The sequence below is a fragment of the Alligator mississippiensis genome, chromosome 14 (assembly GCF_030867095.1).
Source record: "Alligator mississippiensis isolate rAllMis1 chromosome 14, rAllMis1, whole genome shotgun sequence".
NCBI lineage: Eukaryota > Metazoa > Chordata > Crocodylia > Alligatoridae > Alligator > Alligator mississippiensis.
Window position 1 is genome coordinate 16,496,248 of NC_081837.1, and position 20,298 is coordinate 16,516,545.

Here is a 20,298-nt window from a genome sequence, read left to right on the forward strand (position 1 = left end):
TATTTATTTATTTTTGTCAAGCCTAATATATTAAAGGTATTGCAAGTGAGCTCTTTACATTAGATTGTGCTGCCTGACACCAGTTATGTTACTTGACTAAATTGAGTTTGTGTAATGGCATCTCTGTAATGTTATTTGCCTGCTCAGTGGGGAAATACTATGATTCATCACAAGTGACATTTGAGTTCAGTTCCCTTGTGCTTCCCTCCCTGTTTGCTTTCTTTCAGTGGCAAGGTAAGTTTTTTTTTTTTTTTTTTTTTTTTTTTTTTTTTTTTCTTCTAATGGTGGAAAGCTGCAGGGGACTGGCTCAGAAGTCATCAAATGCTGAGAGGTGTTCAGAGCGAGCTGTGACAACCTTACTTCCTCTGTGCTGCTTCAAGTCTAGACCCTTAGCTCCTCATGGGGACTAAGGTGGAAGACAGTGAATGCTCCATAGTTAGGGTGACTATATGTCCTGTTTTAGCCAAGACAGTCCTGGACTTCAGAGGCTGGTTCCTGCCAGCTGTTAGGAATTACAATGGATATCCTGGAAACACAGGGGTGTCATCTGGCTGGGAGCTGGAGTGGTGCAGAGCACCTTGCAGGCAGGCACACAGCCCCACCCCTGCCAACTTGTGGGAGTGGAGGTGAGGGAGGAAGAGACGGGGTCCCAGATTTCCATGTGGGCAGCCTATCCATAACCAGTGGCATTTCCTCATGGACACACATTGATGTGGAGGGTTGTGTCCTTTCTTTGCTGCATTCAGAGTAGGGTGAGCAAACACTGCTACTTTTGAGTGCTAGCAAAATCCATAAGAAGCAATTAACCTTGCACTGTTCTTTTGGTTTGTTTGTTTTTAAACTGTTCAAGGAACATGAGTCTCGTGAATAGGCTGTACCCTGGGAGGCAGCATTTCCTTTCTAAGCTGGGCCAAATGGAAAGTGATAGTTTTCATTAACTAAGAAACATATTGTACTTTCTCTCGCTTGCACAGAGGGTGGACTTATGGGATGAAATGAATTCAGGCTAGGCTACCTGGCCCTGTTGTGTTTGACACCATCCTTTCTTACAATTAATTATTCATAACACAAATCTCCTTTCAGGAACGCTGAGCTTGTAAGTGAAATGCTAACGAAGGCGGACAGAACGCCCCGCGGAAGCTTAATAAATGTCCTCTTTCCTTTGCTGAGAGGACTGAACTGGCGTGGTGATTTAGGCTGTGTTTGGTGTATGTTGCTAGAAATCCTGGGTGCTGTGATGATAAGAGCTCCTGTAGGGTTATATCCCAGGGTCAGGGTCACGTTTTCCACAACACAAGGGAGCATTAATGCGCAGTAAGGTAGAGGGTAGGGTGCATTAGCCCCCAGTGTGAACATGCTCAGCTGGCAGCAAGGGCAGGGTAGCTTTACTCTATTTTTAAACCGCGTAGCTTGGAGGATTCAGCAGAGGTATCAGCAACTAACAGGAAGAAAACTGCGTGCTCTGCTGGCTTTTCTTAGGCCCCCGAGCTGCGCCTCTCAGAAAAGACTACGCTACCTTGTACAGGAAGGAGGGCTGTCAAAAATCCTCCAGCCCAGGGGCCGGGTGGGGCCTGCAGCTCCCCTCCCAGCAGGGGCTGCATCCGGCAGCGGCTCCAGGGCCCGAGTCGCGCGGCGGGCGGCCTCCCTGCGTGACCTGACGCCCACCGCCGCGGGTGTGCGGCCGCACGAGGGCAGCGCCATGCACCCGCCCAGGGTGGAGCTGCCTGCGCCGGAAACGCCGGGGCTCGCCCCTCACCGCCCGCTTCCTGCCCCGCCCCCGCGGTCACGTGCGCAGGGCGCCGCGCGTCACGTCACGGCCCGGCCCGGCCCGGCCCAGCCGGCGTTGCCCCGGCAGCAGAGCAGGCGCCGCGCGGGAAGGTGCAGGCGGCTTCGGCTCCAGCTCCCCGCGCTCGCAGCGCAGCCCGGCCCGGCCCGGCCGTCCTGAGGTAGGTGGCCGTGGCGGGAGCCCGCGGGCGGGCAGGGGACGCCGGTCCCTCCCGAGCTGCGCTCGCCTCGGCCGCGGGGGCGGGCGGGCGGGAGGGAGGGACGGCGGCGCCGTGTTCAGGCCCAGGCCGGACCCAACGGGCACGGGGGGGCCACATCTAGTCCAGCCCCAGCTATAGCATCCTAAACCCGAGTCGCCAAACCCTCCCAGGATGGAGCTACCGCCACCTCGCGGGGTAGTCTGTCCTAGTGCTTCGCTACCCTGCCGTGTACGACACTGCACTGCACTGCACGGCACTGCCGCTACACGCGGGGCTTGTGAGCACCACATCTAATCCTCTCTGACCTCATCTTACTCTCTAACCTAAACTTCCCTTGCTGCAACCTGAGATGGTTGCTCCATGTCCTGTCACTTACCCCGGCTGAGAACAAGCCCAGCTCCATCCCCCTTCTACCCCCCTGCAGGGAGCTGGAGGCTGCTGTTAAATCCCCCTCAGTCTTCTCTTCTGCAAACTAAATAAGCCCGGTTCCTTCAGCGGCTCCTTGGGAGTCCCCTGCCCCAAACCCCCGAACCGTTTTCCTTGCCCTCTGCTGGACTCTCCTCAATTTGTCCACATCCTTTCTGTACAGGGGCCCAGAACTGGACCCATTACTGCACATGTGGCCTCACCAGTGCCAAATAGAGGGGAATAATCACTCTCCCAGTAATATTTAGCCTTGTCATTATAGTTCAATGTGCATCTCTTCAGATTTATAAAGCAAAACCTGACCTTCCAGGGCATCTGGACAGCAGCTCCCATACTTCACTGTCATTTCTACATCTGACTTAATACAGCTGCACCTGTGTTAAGGTTTTTAGGTACAGATAAAAACAACCTGCAGGGCAGAGAAATGAAAGAGACACGCTACCAGGAATGGCTAAGAGACAACACCATTGCTGAAGGGATAGTTTGAATATGAAAAATCAAGATCCGGATAGAGGGTGGCTAACACCTGCGATGTGGAAAGAGAACAACAGGATAATGAGCCAGGAAGTCGAATGACTCTCAGCACTACCTGAATAGAAACGCTACTGCCCCTCCCAGGCAGCTGCTTCTAAAGTTTGGTTGGAGCAGGTATCAAAGGGGTCAAACCGCACCATTAACCCCCCCTGGATCTGCCCCTGTTCATAGTGTTTAGCACAGTGAGGCCATGATCGCAGGTTGAGGCCTCTGGGCACAACCACCCTGCAGATGATCAACAGTAGCAGCATTCATCTGGTACAGAGGCTTGCCAAGGCACTTTGGGCATTTATAGATGTATAGGGAGGCGCTTTAATCAGAGTGGCCCTCAGAGTGTCATGTGTATCAGTGTCCCTGCACTGTAGTATGGTGGCAGGGTGCTTTAACTAAAGTTTGTCCAACAAGCTTTAGTTAAAGTGCCCCTGCTGCTGTTTTTCAGTGCAGGGACACTGATACATGTGATGGTGGATCTGCTGGAGCACAGCGATTACCATGCACCAGCAAGCGCGTTGCAGCAGCCTCCCTGCACATGTATAGGAAGAATTTAAGACCTTTTGGAATAAAAGGCAAGATGAGATGTTTGTGCAATGGCATGGCTTTGCTTCCTTGACAGGGCAGATGAATCTGCTAAGTCTCTAATACAAAAATAAGTTATTTGCATGCAGGTTGGTTAGATCAAGGTGATAAAGCAGAACTCATCTGGGACTGGTGAGGAAAATCCAGGCTGGAAAATCCGGACTTCACAGTCCCTTCTCTTTACTGTGATTTCCTTTTTGAAAAGAAAGGTGCAGTTAGAAAACTATCTCTGCCTGCAGAGACCTTTACCTGATCGGTTTCCACAGCCTCTCTGGGGCTTCCTGTATTCTCCTTCTCTTCATCCAGGGAGTTTGAATAGTGAAACATCAAGACCGTTAAAAAGGAGAAAGGGAGTCATTAAGGGATCTGGGTTTTCTGTTTCCCATGGAAAAACCGAGAAAACCGTGGATTTCCCATTTTAATTGGAGAAAACGGATTTTCCCTTTTAGCAGGGAAACCCACGGATTTCCCCCTTTTGCAAAGAGGTGTGCAGGCTGGCTGAGTTCCAGCCTCCAAGTGCTGTTTGCAAAAGGGGCAGGAAAGCCCCAGCCCTACCCAGAGGGAGGGGAAAGGGTGGGACCCGCAGTCACTTACTGGAGGCTGCCAGGAGGAGGATCAGTCTTCTTTGTTCTTGGAGGTAAGTGGGGCTTGCGGGGGGAACCAGGATGTGTTGGGGAAGACATGGAGTGTCTGCCAGTGGGGAGGCATTCCTGGTAGGACTTTCCCCAACACTTTCCCCTCCCTCAGCACTGGCAGGTGAGGAGAGGGGAGGGAACAGAGCATGCCCCGGGGCGTGGTGGCAGAGGGGCAAGGGGCACTTCCAGCCCCCCACCTCAACTCACTCTGTGCCCCCTCCCAGGAGCAGGGCCGGGGGCGAGGGCAGCAGTGCCCCTCTGCAGGCCACACACATGCTGCTCATGGGGGGGGAGCTCTCACGTGGCAGCCGCCGCCACACCTCACGGTGCTTGCCTGTGGCCAGCGGTGGAAAAGCCGCACAGGACGCAGGGTGCCGTGGCAGCCACTGTGTGCGAGCCCCCCCCCCCCCCCCCCCCCAGCCAAGCAGTCATGTGAGGCCCACAGAGGGGCACTGCTGCCCTCACCCCTGCTCTGGGCAAGCAGCATGGGGCATGGCAGCGGTGGTGCAGTGGTGTTGGCAGCCACCGCCATGTGAGCAGATGTGTGGCTCAGGGGTAGCTGCCGGCAGCAGCGTAATGGTGACAGCCACTGCGTGCCAGCAGCACTGCCACTGCCGTGCCCCACACTGCTTGCCCAGAGCAGGGCCAGGGGGTGAAGACAGCAGCCCCTCTGTGAGCTGCACATGCCTGGCCGGCCGGGGGCAAATGGGGGCTCGCACACAGTGGCCGCCACCGCATCCCATGCAGCTTTCCCACCGCCAGCCACAGGCAAGCAGCGCAAGGTGCAGCAGAACAGTGCAGTGGCAGCAATGGCTGCCACATGTGAGCTCCCCCTCCTCCCTGGCTGGGCAGCAGTGTGTGGCCTGCAGAGGGGTACTGCTGCCCTTGCCCCCCCACCCCCCCCCCGGCCCTGCTCCTGGGAGTAGGCACAGAGTGAGCTCAGATGGGGGGCTGGCAGTGCCCCTCACTGCTTCGCCACTGCACCCCAGGGCACACTGTGTTCCGCCCACCTCTCCCCACCTGCCCAGGCTGAGGGAGGGAAAAGTGTTGGGGAAAGCCCCACCAGGAGTGCCTGCTGGCTAGCAGGCACTCCATGTCTTCCCCCAACACATCCTCGCTCCCTCAGCCAGCTTCCCCCCAGCAGCGGTGATGTGGTGGCTGCCACGTGTGAGCTTCCCCCCTTCCCTGGCCGGGCAGCCTGTGTGTGGCCTGCAGAGGGGCACCACTGCCGCCTCCCCCCTCCACCTCACCCAGGAGCAGGCGCAGAGATGCACTCCTCCCCCATTCTCAATCTGTGCTTCTAATCCCTTCCTTTCCCCCCGTCCCCTCCCGCACACCTACCTGCTGGGGTGTATGTGTATGTGTTGTGTGCGTGTGTTTGTCTGTGTGTCTGTGCCTGTGCCTGCGTGTGTGGGGCTGGGAGCTGTTGTGGGGGGAGTGAGGGGCACTAGCGGGGCCTTTAATTTTTATCACGGATTTTGGACTTTTTATCAGAGAATTTGTCATTTTTTATCAGGGAAAAACAGGATCCCTGCTTGTGGCGTGGAGAGAGATTAACAGGAATCAGGGAAACGATACATGAGCCAGGAAGTCAGTTGGCTCTTGGCATTTCCTAAATAGAAGTGCTGCTGCCCCATCCTAGGCAGTTCGTTTTAATGTTTGGGTGGAGTGGGATTTGGGTAGATTGCACCACTGTCTCCTCCCCCCCAGCCATCAGTTTGTTTCAGTTTTAAAGTAGTCTTCTTCTTCAGTCCCATGCTCCCCACCCCTTCCCATGCCACCGGCTTTTGTTTTCATAGCTTGAAATATGAGGGTTGGCAGCTTCTTGCTTGTACTTTTTACTTTGTTCGCAAGCAACAGCATTTGTTTGCTTGCAGTATTGTGGACATACGACAAAAACATCTTGCTGCAGTCCCATGGCAACACCAGCTGTTGTGTTCAATGGGTCAGTTTTATTTTTGGGGGTCTCAGGAGGGAGAATCCCATGTTGTTACGTTGTCAAAGGAGTAGAGTTGCTAGTAAGATTTCCCTTGTTTGCCACTGCAGTCCAATGTCAGTGGTCTGTGATATGTCAAAATAGTGTATTTATGTTTTAAATAAATGGCCCTTTCTGCACCTTTCTTGGTAGTTGGGTGACATTTAGCTTCCTCAGGTCTTGAATTCCTGGGGCTATGCTGATCAATAAACCAAGTCTTAGTCACTGAATGGACCACAGGGGTGTGAATAAAAGGTGACTCCTTGCCAAACTAACAGCAAGACACTCGACCTTGAGCGTGGTGCCGACGCTAATTAGTACCACTGCATGCATGGTTTGCTGCATATACTTGTTCTTCTACATTGTTATAAATATTTATAGCCTTAAAACTTCAGTGTGTTCTAATCTTATAATAGTTTGTCACTTTTATTGAGGTCAGTAGCAGTCTTATTGGCATAAAGACTAATGGCCAAATCAAGGTCTTTGCTTTTCCTGAAGGCTCCTAATTAGAATGCTAATTTCAGATGTGTGGCAGTGTTCACATACTGTAAATCCTGCTGTATGCCCATGAATGACACCAAAATCATAATCCAAGAGAATACCCTTTGAAAAACAATAAAACTAATCCATGATATATATAGATATAGATTCCTAAATGTGTTTTCAATGTGGCTGATGCATGTGGTCACTTGAAACAGCCTTGTTGCTTTCCCTTACCTTTCACATGGTCATGTGAATCTGATGATACAGTAGTTGAAGATTATAAAATAACATTCCTGAGAAATAAAACCTATTTTCCCCAAAAGAGCAATATCTTCCCATTGGCTGACCATGCCTGGTGGTAGTAAAGGAGTAAAACTGTTAGATCAGATGTGACCAATAAGTATGGAACAGTACAAATGGTTCGGGAAATCTAAAACTCCTGTCCAAGACCAGCCAGCTTGGTTGCTATACAACAGGGACGTCAAACTCATCCAGCCCCCTTCCCTCTCTCTCTCCCTCCCTTAGGATACCTGATCTGATGGCTGCTTCTGCCAGTCTGGGACCTGCATTGTGTGTGGTGTGGACCCTGGAGCAGCTGGAATGGGCACTGGGTACAGCTCCTGAGCTGCACCCCACATGGTGCTTGCCAGTCCAGGACCTGCACTACACATGGTGCTTGTGAGCACCACATGCAGCACAGGTCCTGAACCAGGTGTAGGGGGCTCTTTAATGTAGTGCATGTTCCGGAGTAGGTGCTGTGTGGAGCAGTTTGGCTGGGGCAGCCCCCACGTGTAGCACAGCTGCCACGTTGGCCAGACTGTGGCACCCATTCTGGATGCCCTGGGATCTGCACTACATGTAGCTTGGGTCCCAGATGAGTACAGTGAGTGTAGCAGCTGCTGGAGAGAGAAATGGAGGGGCTGGGTGGTGAGCGGGGAGGGAGTCTGTGGGTCCAGTCTAGCCACGGGTGTGTACCATTCCCCATGTGGGTCTTATCATACCCAGGGACAACACTGGGCACTGGATGGTGAGGCTCCACAGGCTGAATCCAATGTACAGGCTGAGCCATATGTTTGAGATGCAGTATATGCTGTTCAGTGTTTTCAGAGCTGCTTAGTCTCTGGAAGGACAAGGGAAGCAGCAGGTACGTAAATGGAATTGGACTTGGTGCAATTTAATTGTAAGTGCTTCTCTTTAGGAAAAAAGTAACATTAACCCATTGAACATAACAGCTGGTGTTGCAATGGGACTGAAGCAAGATGTTTTTGAGGCATATCCATGATACTGCAAAGTGGTCTGTGTAACCTGGGAACAAATTAAAAAGTACAAATGAAAATTTGCTGGCTTTTTTATTTTAAACTCTCTTAAAACAAGCCCGTGGTGGGGAGAACTGGAGTTGAGGACTTGGTTTCAAGCCAAAAAAAAGCTGACAGCAACCCAGAAATTTAACAATGTAACTAACTAACTGTTAACAGCCCTTCCTGAAGTCAGATTGAAATAGCACATAGTATTATGGAGTTTTTGTCTTAAAATTGTCATGGTCATGTACAGTGGTTAAAGGTGAGGGGAGTAGACTTGATTTTCATTTGTGCTATGCTCTAGCTTACATCTACTTTGCAAGAACAATTTTTTTAGTGTAGCTCCTAAATGAACTCCTATCTTATATTTATATTTATTTTTTTCTTATCCATGTTTGAATATATAAATGTTTTATTTCTTTAGCATTTCTTTCATCATGAGTTCTGAATTAAATGTTCCAGTGGATCCTTCTACCCCTGCTTGCTGTTCTGAACCAGGCACAAAAGGCATGGATTATCGGGACTGGGTCCGGCGTAGTTATCTGGAACTGGTCACTTCAAATCATCACTCGGTTCAGGCCCTGTCATGGAGAAAACTCTACTTGAGCCGAGCCAAGCTCAAAGCATCCAGCAGAACGTCTGCTTTGCTCTCTGGGTTTGCTATGGTACGTTTTTTTAACTGCTGGATTCTGAAATGAGGGGTTTTGTAAAACCTTGCTTTTTTAATCAGGTTTGTTTTCTGTATGTGGGACTCATCATTTTTTAAATAAGGTAGCAGGGCGTCTAAATGTGGGTTTCACTTAGCTGCTGTTGCATAAGTTTTGAGGTCAGCTTTGTTGGTTGGTGTATGAGCTACCTGGAAATCATCTCATGATGCCAACAAGCCACGCTTCTAAAATAGTGACTGTGCTGGGGTGACAACGTCAAGGGTCTTGGTGTAAATTTAGCAGTTGCATCAAGTGCTGGAATGATGCACCTTTCCTTTATCTTGCCTCTAGATCTTGCTTATTGGTAGCTGAAACTGGTACTCCAGTCTCTTATACTCAGCAAATGTGTATAGTGGTAGGGAAGGGGAGGCAGAAACACCACTTAGGAAAAGTAGAGACCTGGCCTGTTCTTTGAATGTGCCTATACATGTGTGTGAGTAAGGGAGAAGTCAGAGTGTTGCAACAGTGATGGCAGGGAGGGCAAGACACGGACAATTCTTGGTTTGTTTTTAGGCTTTCTCTTCCACTTATGAATCTTTTTTTTTTTTTTTTTAATTTCATGATAGTAAATTTGTTCTTTGGTTTGCAGGTATTTTTCTTTCTGAGTTGGCGGAAGAAGGGTTTTTTATTTTTCGCAGACTAATTCCCTCCGCTTTTTCCCTCACCCCCCCACCCCTTAGGTGGGTTTTTGCTTTCTGTTTTTAACAAGAGAGGAATTGTGTATATCAGTCATTCTCAACTAGGGTGCTAGGGCACTCTAGGGTGCCTTGGGATCCTTTCAGAGGTACCGCAGGATGTCATGCAATATTATCACTGTTAGGTGTGTAAATATAATTCACAAGATAAACCAAGACATTTCAAATAGGAAGCCACAGTGTTAAAATTATTCTGATATGTTGTTGTATTTCTGAGTTTTTGCAACAGATGGATTGCTCTATTATTTTTCTGTAGTCAAAAACTAAGTGAAAACCAAGCACTGGCATTTTCCAAGAGGCGCCTTGAGTCTATCCAGAGCTGCCTCAAGTCTAAAAAGGTTGAGAACCACTGGTGTATATGCATGCATATATCCATATCATATGTATTTCAATTTATAATGTATTCTGCATTCTGAAGTAGCAGATGGAAACTTCTAATTGTGAGAAGGTTCCCATTAATTGATCAGGTATTTTTTTTTCTCAGCCTCTGCTGAACAGCGGGTTTTCTTGTGCTAAGAATTAATAGTTAATATGCTGGTTCGTAGTGTTTAAAGATGGACCATTTACTTTTTAGTAGTGTTGCCAAGACTGCTACATGGTTGTGGAAACAGGATTATGTGGTAAGATTATTGTTGTTATCCCAGCCTGTGTGAGAAGTCATTAGGATTTTGCGTGAGCTTGCAGTCTGCCAGTGTAGTTACATTTGCAGGATTGGAAGCCAGTCTTCACTCTGAGAACAAAATACTTCAGGAGGCTGAGAAGAACAGCGAACAGTGGAAAATTCTCAGCACATACACACTATAAACCATCTCACTTCTATTTATGACGTATTTCTGAGGTCATGTCTGCTAAAATTACCCACTACAATTTATGGTATTTGATTAGTCTGTGAAGGATTCTTGCTCCTGATAAAGTCTTTACAACAGTTAGACTGAAAAGTCTAAAGTTGACACCAGCAAGTCTTGCTTTTTGAGAGAGATTTTCAAACTGTTGAGAGCAAATAGTCCAAGCTGACCAAGACTTATATCCTGCATAGGAAATTGGATCTCCATTCTTGCATGTTATTGTATTTACCTGAATCCAAGGCAACTTAGTATTTAAGATGACCCCCCCCAATAATTAGATTTTATACATGAAAAATTATAAATTAATTATAATTTTACATGTATTTAATCTAATTTTTGGAAGGTTGTTATAATTTTCCCTCCCCCCCCCCCCCCCAAAGCAGCAGTGGGGAGAGGTGGGGAGGGCAGATCCTTGCCACTTGCTGCCTGCTTTCCTCCCCATTTCTGTCCTCCCTCTTGTGCATTTGTCTCCCACACCCCATGCCTGTGCCTGCCACCTGTTGCTCCCCCTTCCCTCTCCCCCTCTGGGTGGCTCTGGTTCTGGGGCAGTCAGAGGCCATCAGCAGCTGCAGTGGCCCCAGCAGGGCACCAGCAGCAGCAGCAGCTCTGGGTCATTTGGGACTGGAGCTAACGGTAAGCAGCAACGGGGAGGAGTAGTGAGGTAGTGACAGGCTGCAGGTCTTCCCCACACTTCCCTCTCATTCTCCCCTGTACTTTCACTGCCACATGCCACCAGCCCTGCCCAGGGCAGGCAGTGGCTGAGCTCTGGCTTTTATTCCAAGCCTGAGGCCAAAGCCAGAGCTCAGCTGCCTTCTGTCCTGGGCCAGTACTCAAGTCTAAGACGAGACCTTTTCTCCAACGTTGGTTGTAAGTGTGTGTGTTGGGGGGAAACCTTGTCTTGGATTTGAGTAAATATGGCACTTGGTGTTTTCTTTGGAAACCTGATATTCAGAATATAAGAATTTCTTTAAAATGCACCATTTTTATTAATGATAAAACTGGACATTTCTGTTACACTATCGTATCAGCACCTAACTTACCTCTGCTGCAGTAGTTAATTGGACAAATATTTGTTGAGCAGGTTGGGTGCTTTATTCCAAGAGAGACGTCAGTCTGGCTACTGCTGAAAGTACATAAGTTCTTCATAGTAAAATAAGTTCCCTAAAGACTTGTGTGTATTTAAATATGTAAAGAAATATGATAGCAGACTATGGTATATAGACTTGTTTACCTCTCTGTTGTTATTTCCAATTTAAGTTAGATCAGTATTGGCTGAAAGTGATTACCAGCCAAGGCTATTTAATGAACAAGGTAAACAGGCTGCTGTTGATTCAGTTCATATTGGATAGACAGCCACATAACACAAACCTTGATCATTCGTTGGTGGTTTCACTTCTTGACAAAGGAGAGAGTAGGTCCAAAAGATGCAGTGCCTCTCTTTCTCATTGTAATCCCCCTGTGTCTTTTTTGAGGCAGACTATCAGGATGTGGAGGAAGGTGTGCATTGCCCTGTGGGTGTTGCAAATGAAGGAACACTTTTTCCTTTGCTCTTGATCTAGTATTTTTCACAGAAATCTCTTGAATCATTTCTTGGCCAGGAGAAGAGCTGCTTTTGCAGTCACTCTTCTCAGCTTGTTGTCAAGTTGCTCTGAGGTTTGTATGTTTGGTTATTTTTTTCCAACAGATCTACTGGACTGACTGTTTGTAGTGACTGCCAAGCCATCTGCCTAATGCTAACAGATATTTGTGTTAAGAGACATCAGCATCTTGCTCCTCACCCAGCTTTAGTCTTCACCCAAACTTCCACAGATGAGTGTTCTCCAATATTGTACTGTGGAGAATCAAGGGATCATATTGTACTGACCGTGAAGAAACAGAACAAGGACTTGATCCTTTAGGAACCTGAGCACTTTATTCCAATTTAGTAAAGCATGCAAGTGTCTGCTCAAATTAAAATGAATGAGTAATTCCATTGATTTCAGTGATGCATCTGACAAGCTTCAAATTAAGGCTTTGCTTAAAAGTGCTCAGTGTATTTTAATAGAATTAAATGCTCAGTATCTCTGGCTAGGTTTACAGGAGTGGGGTGCCATGGAAAGTCCAAACGTTACATTTGGACACAAGCCTGTATTAACTATGATGAGAGCCCAATGACACCTGCAGTTTAGGAACCCTGTGGCGACGCAGTCCCCATAGCTCTTGCCAGCCCTTCTGTGATACTGTTTGAAAAAAGGAAATTGCAGCCTCCTTTGTGGCCTAGACCATAAATTTCAGGATTTATCTAATCCTGCCCCTGCCTCTTCTAAGGTCAGAGCTCCCTTTCTCTCTGATATTTGCCTCTAGAAACTACTCCAGCTGATGGTTCCAAAACTCTGTCCAGGTCATCTCAAATGTCAAGTATTCTTTTGTTTTACAGAATGAGAGAGGAAAAAAAAAAAGCTAGGCATAAGAAATTTGTTTAAGTGACTGATGGGAACTAGGCTGAGCTGCATATATTGAAACATATTTACCATGTTTCCAGTGTATTGCTAGTTTGTTGTTTTATTTTGATCCTGGGTGGAGAACCACATGGCATCCTTCTTAGGAGAAAGTGCTAAGATGAAATCACACTTGTCTAATTCTTGTTTTGGCTAACACAATATTCCCTGCTTTACTTTCCCATCTCTCCCTCTTCTCTTCCCTCAGGATTGTTGTTTACTCCTGAAATGCCTCTCACTGAGTCATCAATCAATCTTAAAGATTCATCAGAGCACATCATGGAAGCCACCCTTAGGGAATATGCTGGTATGAGGGGAAACATCCAATTAACTGCAAGCTGGTGCCTGTACCAGTGTAACAAGTAGAACTTGTACCAGCCAAGCTCATAGCTTTAGTACAAAACCATAAATTGAACATACAGATAAGGCTCTTATTCAGCATGCAAAATGTTAGGTCCTTGGGGAACTGTGCCCTCCCGAAATACCAGGGTGATCAACCCATGCCTGCTCTGTGGGGCACATGAGGTGCCCCACAGGTGCATCCATTCGAGTGCGCTAGGGCACCAACTCTATCAGGAATGCCTCTGGGGATCAGGGATCAGAGTGGTACCTGGGGAGTGTCAGGGCTTAATTTATGGCCCTTTGACCAAAAAAGGTGGCTACCACTGAACTATATAATTGCTCTAATCTAGTGCAGCAGCATTGACAGCAGAACAGCCAAATGTAATACAGGGGTCTCTCTCCTTTTGCTTTTTTTTATTTTAGAGCTCAAGTAATTGAGGACTGACATTCCTCTTCCTGAATTAATATGGAGGGAATTGTAGAGCGAGAACCTCTACAAGGCATTTCTACAAGTGTAACTTGGGTGCTCAACCCTGGGCCTTCAGGCCAAATCCAGAGCTATGGCATCTGGCCTGTGGGGAGCCCCGTGAGTTTCTCCCCTTGCATAGCCGGATCAGGGCTGGCTCCCTGCAGCTCCTACCCCCCCACCCCCCCCCCAGCCCGCTGGATGAGGCCTACCAGTGGAGCCCATCTGGCTTGTGGGGCAAAAAGTTTGAGCACCATGGTGTAACTTTATAGTGACTAAAAAAGATCATGCTGGAACTAATGTTTTCATTAATCCTGTGTAGTTCTTCCCAGTATATGAAACATGTTCATTTATACAGTGAACAGAGCTCTGTTTGTAAGCAGAGCAAGGAAAGAGAAATATAAGGATTCTGTCCATACTGGATGAGATGTATTTATCAAATTCAGAAAGTCTGAGAAAATGGATTTTTGTGGCTTTATTCCCTTTAGGGACACATTTTATTTAGTTAAATCAGAAATAGCAGAATGTAATCTAGGTACACTGGTCTGCTGCGTGTTGTTTGTTAGTACAGTTCCCCGCACTTTCCTGTGAGCCTCTAGTTCAGGCTATGGATCATTTTGGAGTAGATGGTAGATCCTAGTCTGTGCCCTGCTCCTATCCTGGTGAAGTCCATTGCAGAGCTCCCATTAATATTGGTGAGCACTGGGTTGTGCCCCTAGTTTCCTCTTGCATTTGAAGGGAACTCGCTAATAGTATATATACCAGAGGAAGTAATCTGGTGGTATTGTACAGACCCTGATATGGCTATTCGAGATCTGTCTCAGATGCAAATTTTATAGAAGTAGAGGGGTGTGGAATCTATTTGTCTGGCGCTAAACCAGGCTGTTCCTTGTACCTTTCTTACACATCCACAAAGTACTAAGGGTGCTCCTGACTGGGACTGAACCAGCCATGTTTTGACACCCTTGTACATACAGATATTGATGGCAGGGCCCTGTTGAAATATAATACCAGGTCAAGTATGACCCCATGTACTTGTTTTTCCTGTCTGCTGTTGACATGCCTCATTAAAATCACTATAAAATCAATAAATATACCTGCAGATGGATCTTAATCTGCTAAATTTACTGGCAGAGACATTCAAAACTACTGTTTTCCAGAGATAATTACCAGTGTAATGTGTTTGATGTATATAGATTCTCTTAGCTGAAGATTTTCTGAGTGCTATACAAAGGTGAAAGTTCACAACAAACCTGAGACATATGTATGCTAAATATTTCCCTTGCTTTGTAGAGGGAAAAGCTGAGGTGGAGAGAGGTTAAGTGAGATGTCCAAATTGACACAGTTAGCCACTAGCAGAACTGGATTGGAACTTGAGCGCTGATTCCTGGGTCTCTGCTTAATTAGACCTGTGCCTAACTTCATGATGAAAATCAAGAGTGTATGTGCAAAACTATTATATCGGGTTTATAAATTTAGCCTCCAGGAAGCTATTTCAGTAGAGTACTTTGGAAATAAAAAGCTGTTGTGGAATTACCAAACAGATAACTAGCTGTAATTCATTTCTACTGAGTACATACAAGAGTTATTGGAAAATGAGAGAGAAACTTTAGCTATGTTTGTAGTAACAAGGCTTTAAAATGTCCTGGGAATAGGAGGCACTCATTTTAACCAAGAAGTAGTTATCAAATAGCTCGTTAGCTTTCTAGGGAAGGGAGTGACAGCTTTCTCTGACTTTATTCCTTATGTACCAGAAATTAACTTCTGCCTTGTGACTGCTATCATTGAAAACGGAAGAAGTTATGTATATGATGATCTCTAGAGTTGTTTTTATCTGAATCTAAGTTACATTTCACTGTCTAAAGAATTCCTCTTTTTGTGGTTTTAATTTGACACAATTCATAAAAGTCAGGGCATGATGAGATTTTGCTATTATAAAATGAAAACCAACCCTGCAAAGTCTAAATAATGTCTGATGTTTTTGGACATTAAATTTAATGTTTTTGTGGAAGGGAAAGATATAGGCTATACATGCATCTTTATAGAAAACAAGAATTTCCCATTTAGGCCCCAGTTCAGGAAAGCATTTAAGCATGTGTTCAAGTTAAAGCACCTTCCCTAAAGAAGGATACTTTCCTAGCCTTGAAAAGTGAAATGTGGAAAATGTACCAGCTATTCATGGTTGGTTTTTTGAATTTTTTTCCCCAGGTCGCCATGGTGGAAGTGCAGTTAGAGATGCAGTATAAGTATCCCCAAATGCTGCTGATTGCTTTCAGTGCCTGCACAACAGTGCTGGTTGCAGTTCATCTCTTTGCCCTTCTCATCAGCACCTGTATACTACCTAATGTGGAAGCAGTAAGTAACATCCACAACCTGAACTCTATCAGTGAATCCCCACATGAGCGCATGCATCTCTACATAGAGCTGGCTTGGGGTTTCTCTACAGTCTTAGGAATCCTCCTTTTCCTTGCTGAGGTTGTGCTTCTCTGTTGGATAAAATTTCTGCCTGTGGACTCCATTATGAAAAATGAGACTACCATCATTCAGCAGCCCACTGGCCATGCTGGCTGGCAAGCAGCACTGGTTTCTACCATCATCATGGTGCCAGTGGGTCTGATTTTTGTGGTCTTCACCATCCACTTCTACCGGTCTCTCGTCCGGCACAAAACCGAGCGCCATAACCGGGAGATCGAAGAGCTCCACAAACTGAAAGTGCAATTAGATGGACATGACAGAGGGCTGCAGGTGGTGTGACAGGAGCAGATACAGAATCAAAACAAATAATTGAGCTAACACAAATAGCAAAATAAACCATTTTTGCTATCAGGAGCTGAATACACCAGTGATGGTGTAAATATCTAAAATGCGAATTGTCTGCCATACATGGTTCTAGTGCTGTTTCAGACCCTGGGATCTCTGGTCTATTTCTGGTCCTACACAACTGTGTACTTAAATAGACACTGCCACGTTGTTGAACCTCAACATTTTACCAACTTTAACATTATAGTCGGGTTTCTGATTCCCTCTGTTTTGAAAAATATAACTTTCTGTTGCCAAAGGTGAAAGTACTTCAGCTTCCCCAAAGTGCTGTTATTATAGGACCTGTTTTTATGCATCAGGTCCCTTGCTGGCAGTATATCACCAATGAACTGGCAACCTCTATTTCTAGAGTTGATTTGGCATCTCCTACAGATTTCACCAGGAAATTGTGAAAGTATGATGGAACATGAGTGTTTGTCACCTTTATTATTAAGAGGGTGTAGAAATGGAGGCAGGACTTGAAATGTGTAAGGACTTGAAAATCAGTCTTAGTTCATACATTTTCCCTACTGCTCTTTTACAACAGGGGAGCAAGAGTTTTGGGCTGGCAGGAGCTGTTTTTTTGCCTACTTCAATAGCATCCAATCTTTTAGAATGAGTGTGTGCTCAGATTCAGATAACAAAGCTTTGTGTAAAGGCTCTGTGAAAAGCTTGCAGACATTTTCTTTTAATATAAAGGTTGTTTAAGGATGTGGGATTTTGAAAGACTAGAAAAGGAGATGTAAAGGAGATGCGGTATAATAGTGGACAGTACAGTAACAAAACCTGGTTCTGTCATCTTCATTTGCTTTGTATCTACAAGAACAAAATATGTCCTTTTCCTGGCCTTGTTCGTCTCACAGAGAGGGGTTGGAGTCCAGATACCATACCTTTGCCGTATTCTTTTTTCCTAATTGTACCTGAGAGGAAAGTAGCATTTTAAACCCGTCTAAAATGTCAGACAGTTTCTTCCCCTAAAGCAGCCCCCACCTCTGTGGCACATGATAAATTTGGGGGAGCTGTGTCCAGGCTTTGTCAAAGGGAGAGCTATGTAGTTCAAGAGCTATCATGTTTCCCTTGCATTGGCTGTTTTTCAGCTGTAGTGAAAGTGATTCCTGTTTGTGTCTGCAGAGCTGAAGGAATGAAGCTTATAAAACACTGTAGCGTCTTTCTGGCTTTAAAAAACTCTATAAATGAGGTCATGATTAATGGTAACCATTTCAGGCCAGGAAAATTATTGTTCTGTAATAAGTTGCTTGCTTTTTGTTTTTTAAGAGAAGAGCAATTTGTTTCAGTTTGATAAGGAAAAAATACATGTACAAAATCTGTCTTGCTGCTTAGGCTGAAGTCTGCCCTACACCATTACGCTCAGCAACAGTTTTACAGTTTCTCTCAGCTGCCAGTCCTGAATGTTTGTAATGGTCTCTCTAAGCCCCTCCCTACTCATCACTGGTATTTAAGTGTAACATCAGAAACTGTAATAGCCACAAACATAAGAACTCTCCCCTGCTTTGGAGATAGGCATGAACCTCAAAGCTAAATTTGGATCATTTACACTTTAGTTCCATATGGAGAATTTCCTTTAATAAAGGGAGCTAAATATGCCAGACCTCAGCAAAGCAGTGTGAAGACCCACATCCTGCAAAGACTTCTGGGCACGTCATTACCTGTAAGCACTGTATATATTTCTGCTAAGCTCAATTAAAGTGTTTGCAGTACTTGGGACTACAGTTCCTCACTTAAAACCAGTCAGGAATATCCCTGTTGCTATGCCCTCAAGGTTCCCAATTCACATCTTCCCCCTTCCCTCAAAAGATTGATGCTGTCACAAAAAGACACTCCTCAATATACCTTCCAGCTAGAGCGCCACAAAAATCCCTCCCCATCTCAGTCCAATCCCCAAATGCCAACATAACCAGGCCAGCACATTTATTTTCTAATTAATTTCTTAATATCAGTCTAATTTGTATCCTTTTAAAAAATGAACACTCTAAATGATGTGATAGGCATCTAAATTTAGAAGACGTTGCCATGAATAGCAGTGCATGAAGTTCAACACTTGCCTGTGTTTTGGTTCCAGGCACTGATATTCAGAGAGGAATGTTGACTCATTTAAGTGCCAGAGGAAAAATTCTGTTGAAGTCAACAGATTGTGCACTTTGTCTATTTCTGCTTTATCTATGCATGGAAAGTATGTTATGGAATATGTATATGTGCGTGTGTCTATGTACAACTGAAAAGAACCGATCCTGTGTGAAACAGGATGAACAAGTTCAAACGTATAGCAGACCTTTCCATATTTAGTCAAACAACTTTAATTTTCCTTTTGCAAAATGTCCAACATGCAAGTCACTGAATTTTAATGGATGTCTTGTTTGTGGAAGGTGTTTACAAGTTGCTAATCTTCATTAAGAAGATAAACAGCCACGATAGGAGTCAGTGTTACATTTTAAACTATTAAAGTATACTTTACATTAACTGCATTAGCTGAGTAGCCAAAAATGTTCTAAGCAGCTCTTAGTTGCACATTAAAAATCTTTTTGTACTTTCCACAGATCTCCCTAATACCTGATAATCCAGAAAAAAACTCTTATTAATGTCCTATAATGCTGCCATTCTGCCTTTTTAGGAAAGAACATGCATATGCTTCTGACCAATTAAAACAGAGCCACTGTGTGTGTTACTGATGCTATAAAAATGGTGAGTGTTGACCTTTTGGGGAGCTCTTAAAGAGGTGTCCAAGTCAGAGTTTACTTAAAGAAAAGTATATGCTAAGGTATGGCAGCAAAAAGTGACCAAATGAAACTTTGGTATCTGTAAAACTGGATGATGGAAATACGGTACTCTCTTTGGGTTTTTTTTATTCGGAATACAAGAATTTGCACTTCTAAAAACCTAATTATTCCAAGTCTCTGCAATCTCTACGTTCTTCTGGGCTTGGACATTGTCCTCCTTTATATTGTAGCTGAAAACACAGCTAATAAATAGCACAGTATCAACTGTAATACATCCCATTATTTGTCTTGTTTAGGGATTACATCCTTTTTGAAGCCATCTGGTTTCATTGAGAGATTAACGAGATAATACAAAATATTTTAAGAATAGTCAGAAGACAGAATGAAAATTAAAGGGAAAAAGTTTGTGACTGAAAATAAGGACCAAACATTAATGTAAATACTCTTTCTATTGCAGCTTATTATGGCAGGGGGTAACTACTGAAGCCAAGCAGGCCGATTTATAATAGCGGTTCCCATACAGCGGGTGTTCCAGGCTCTCTAACTTTATGAGCCTTTGTACTGAGCTACAGAAGGCTGCCGGTCAAATGAATATGGTCTAAATCAAGATGGAGCTGGGGCTTAGACTGTCTCAAGATTCATCTTGAGATAAAGCACTCTGCACTAATGCAGAACTGGCAGCGGGTACGAGTATTACAGATAAAGTTAGTCTAAATTGGTATGTTGATCAGAAAGGGTTGGGAACCTCTAATTTAAGAGCACAAGTTATTCAATCCTGCTTTCAGGGCGGACTAGAAAAATAGTAATTTCAGAGTTGTTGGGTTTTTTTAACCAAAACATGGCTGCAGTAAGTAAATCTCATACGTGCTGCATTTCCAGTGATATCAGCTGCAAACTGCTATCATGAAGTGACTGATCTGAATTCAATATATTGTCTCCTGCCATGGGCAGTCTTGTGGAGAATAAGCTTTACCTGCTGCCAGCGTGTAGATGATGCTCTGTTGTCAGTATGTCTGAACAGCAGGACATGCTTTCAAAGCTTACGTGGAGTTTGATTTCCGTCAATGTACATTTAACACATGATAATAAATTTAAGAGTTAACATGTCACTTGTATATTTCTTTTTAAATAGTTGAGTAAATTGACCCTGGTTCATTGCAAGTATTAACAGAACTATGGTTGCATCTGTAAACTCAAGCTGATTAAATATATTGGATAAGTGAATCCTTTTCACTTGTGTGTCATTTTTTGGCAGCAAACAATTTTATACAAGTGGCTATAACTAGTCTAAGAGCACGTCACCACTATAAAAATGCTGGT

At 45.3% G+C, this 20,298-nt stretch overlaps 1 protein-coding gene across 2 annotated transcripts; it reads left to right on the forward strand.

The window, feature by feature from the left end:
* Nucleotides 1-1,796: 1,796 nt before the first annotated feature.
* ORAI2 (ORAI calcium release-activated calcium modulator 2) lies at nt 1,797-20,202 on the forward strand. 2 transcript variants are annotated; one of them, XM_019493321.2, is made up of 4 exons: nt 1,797-1,946; nt 8,337-8,577; nt 12,845-12,943; nt 15,653-20,202. In XM_019493321.2, exons 2-4 carry the CDS (start codon nt 8,350-8,352, stop codon nt 16,196-16,198), a joined length of 873 nt encoding a protein of 290 aa, XP_019348866.1. In that variant the 5' UTR covers nt 1,797-1,946; nt 8,337-8,349; the 3' UTR covers nt 16,199-20,202. The 2 variants fall into 2 exon arrangements, with proteins under 2 accessions (XP_019348866.1, XP_006270805.1); XM_006270743.4 differs by lacking the exon at nt 12,845-12,943 and having other exon boundaries at nt 1,802-1,946.
* Nucleotides 20,203-20,298: the final 96 nt, after the last annotated feature.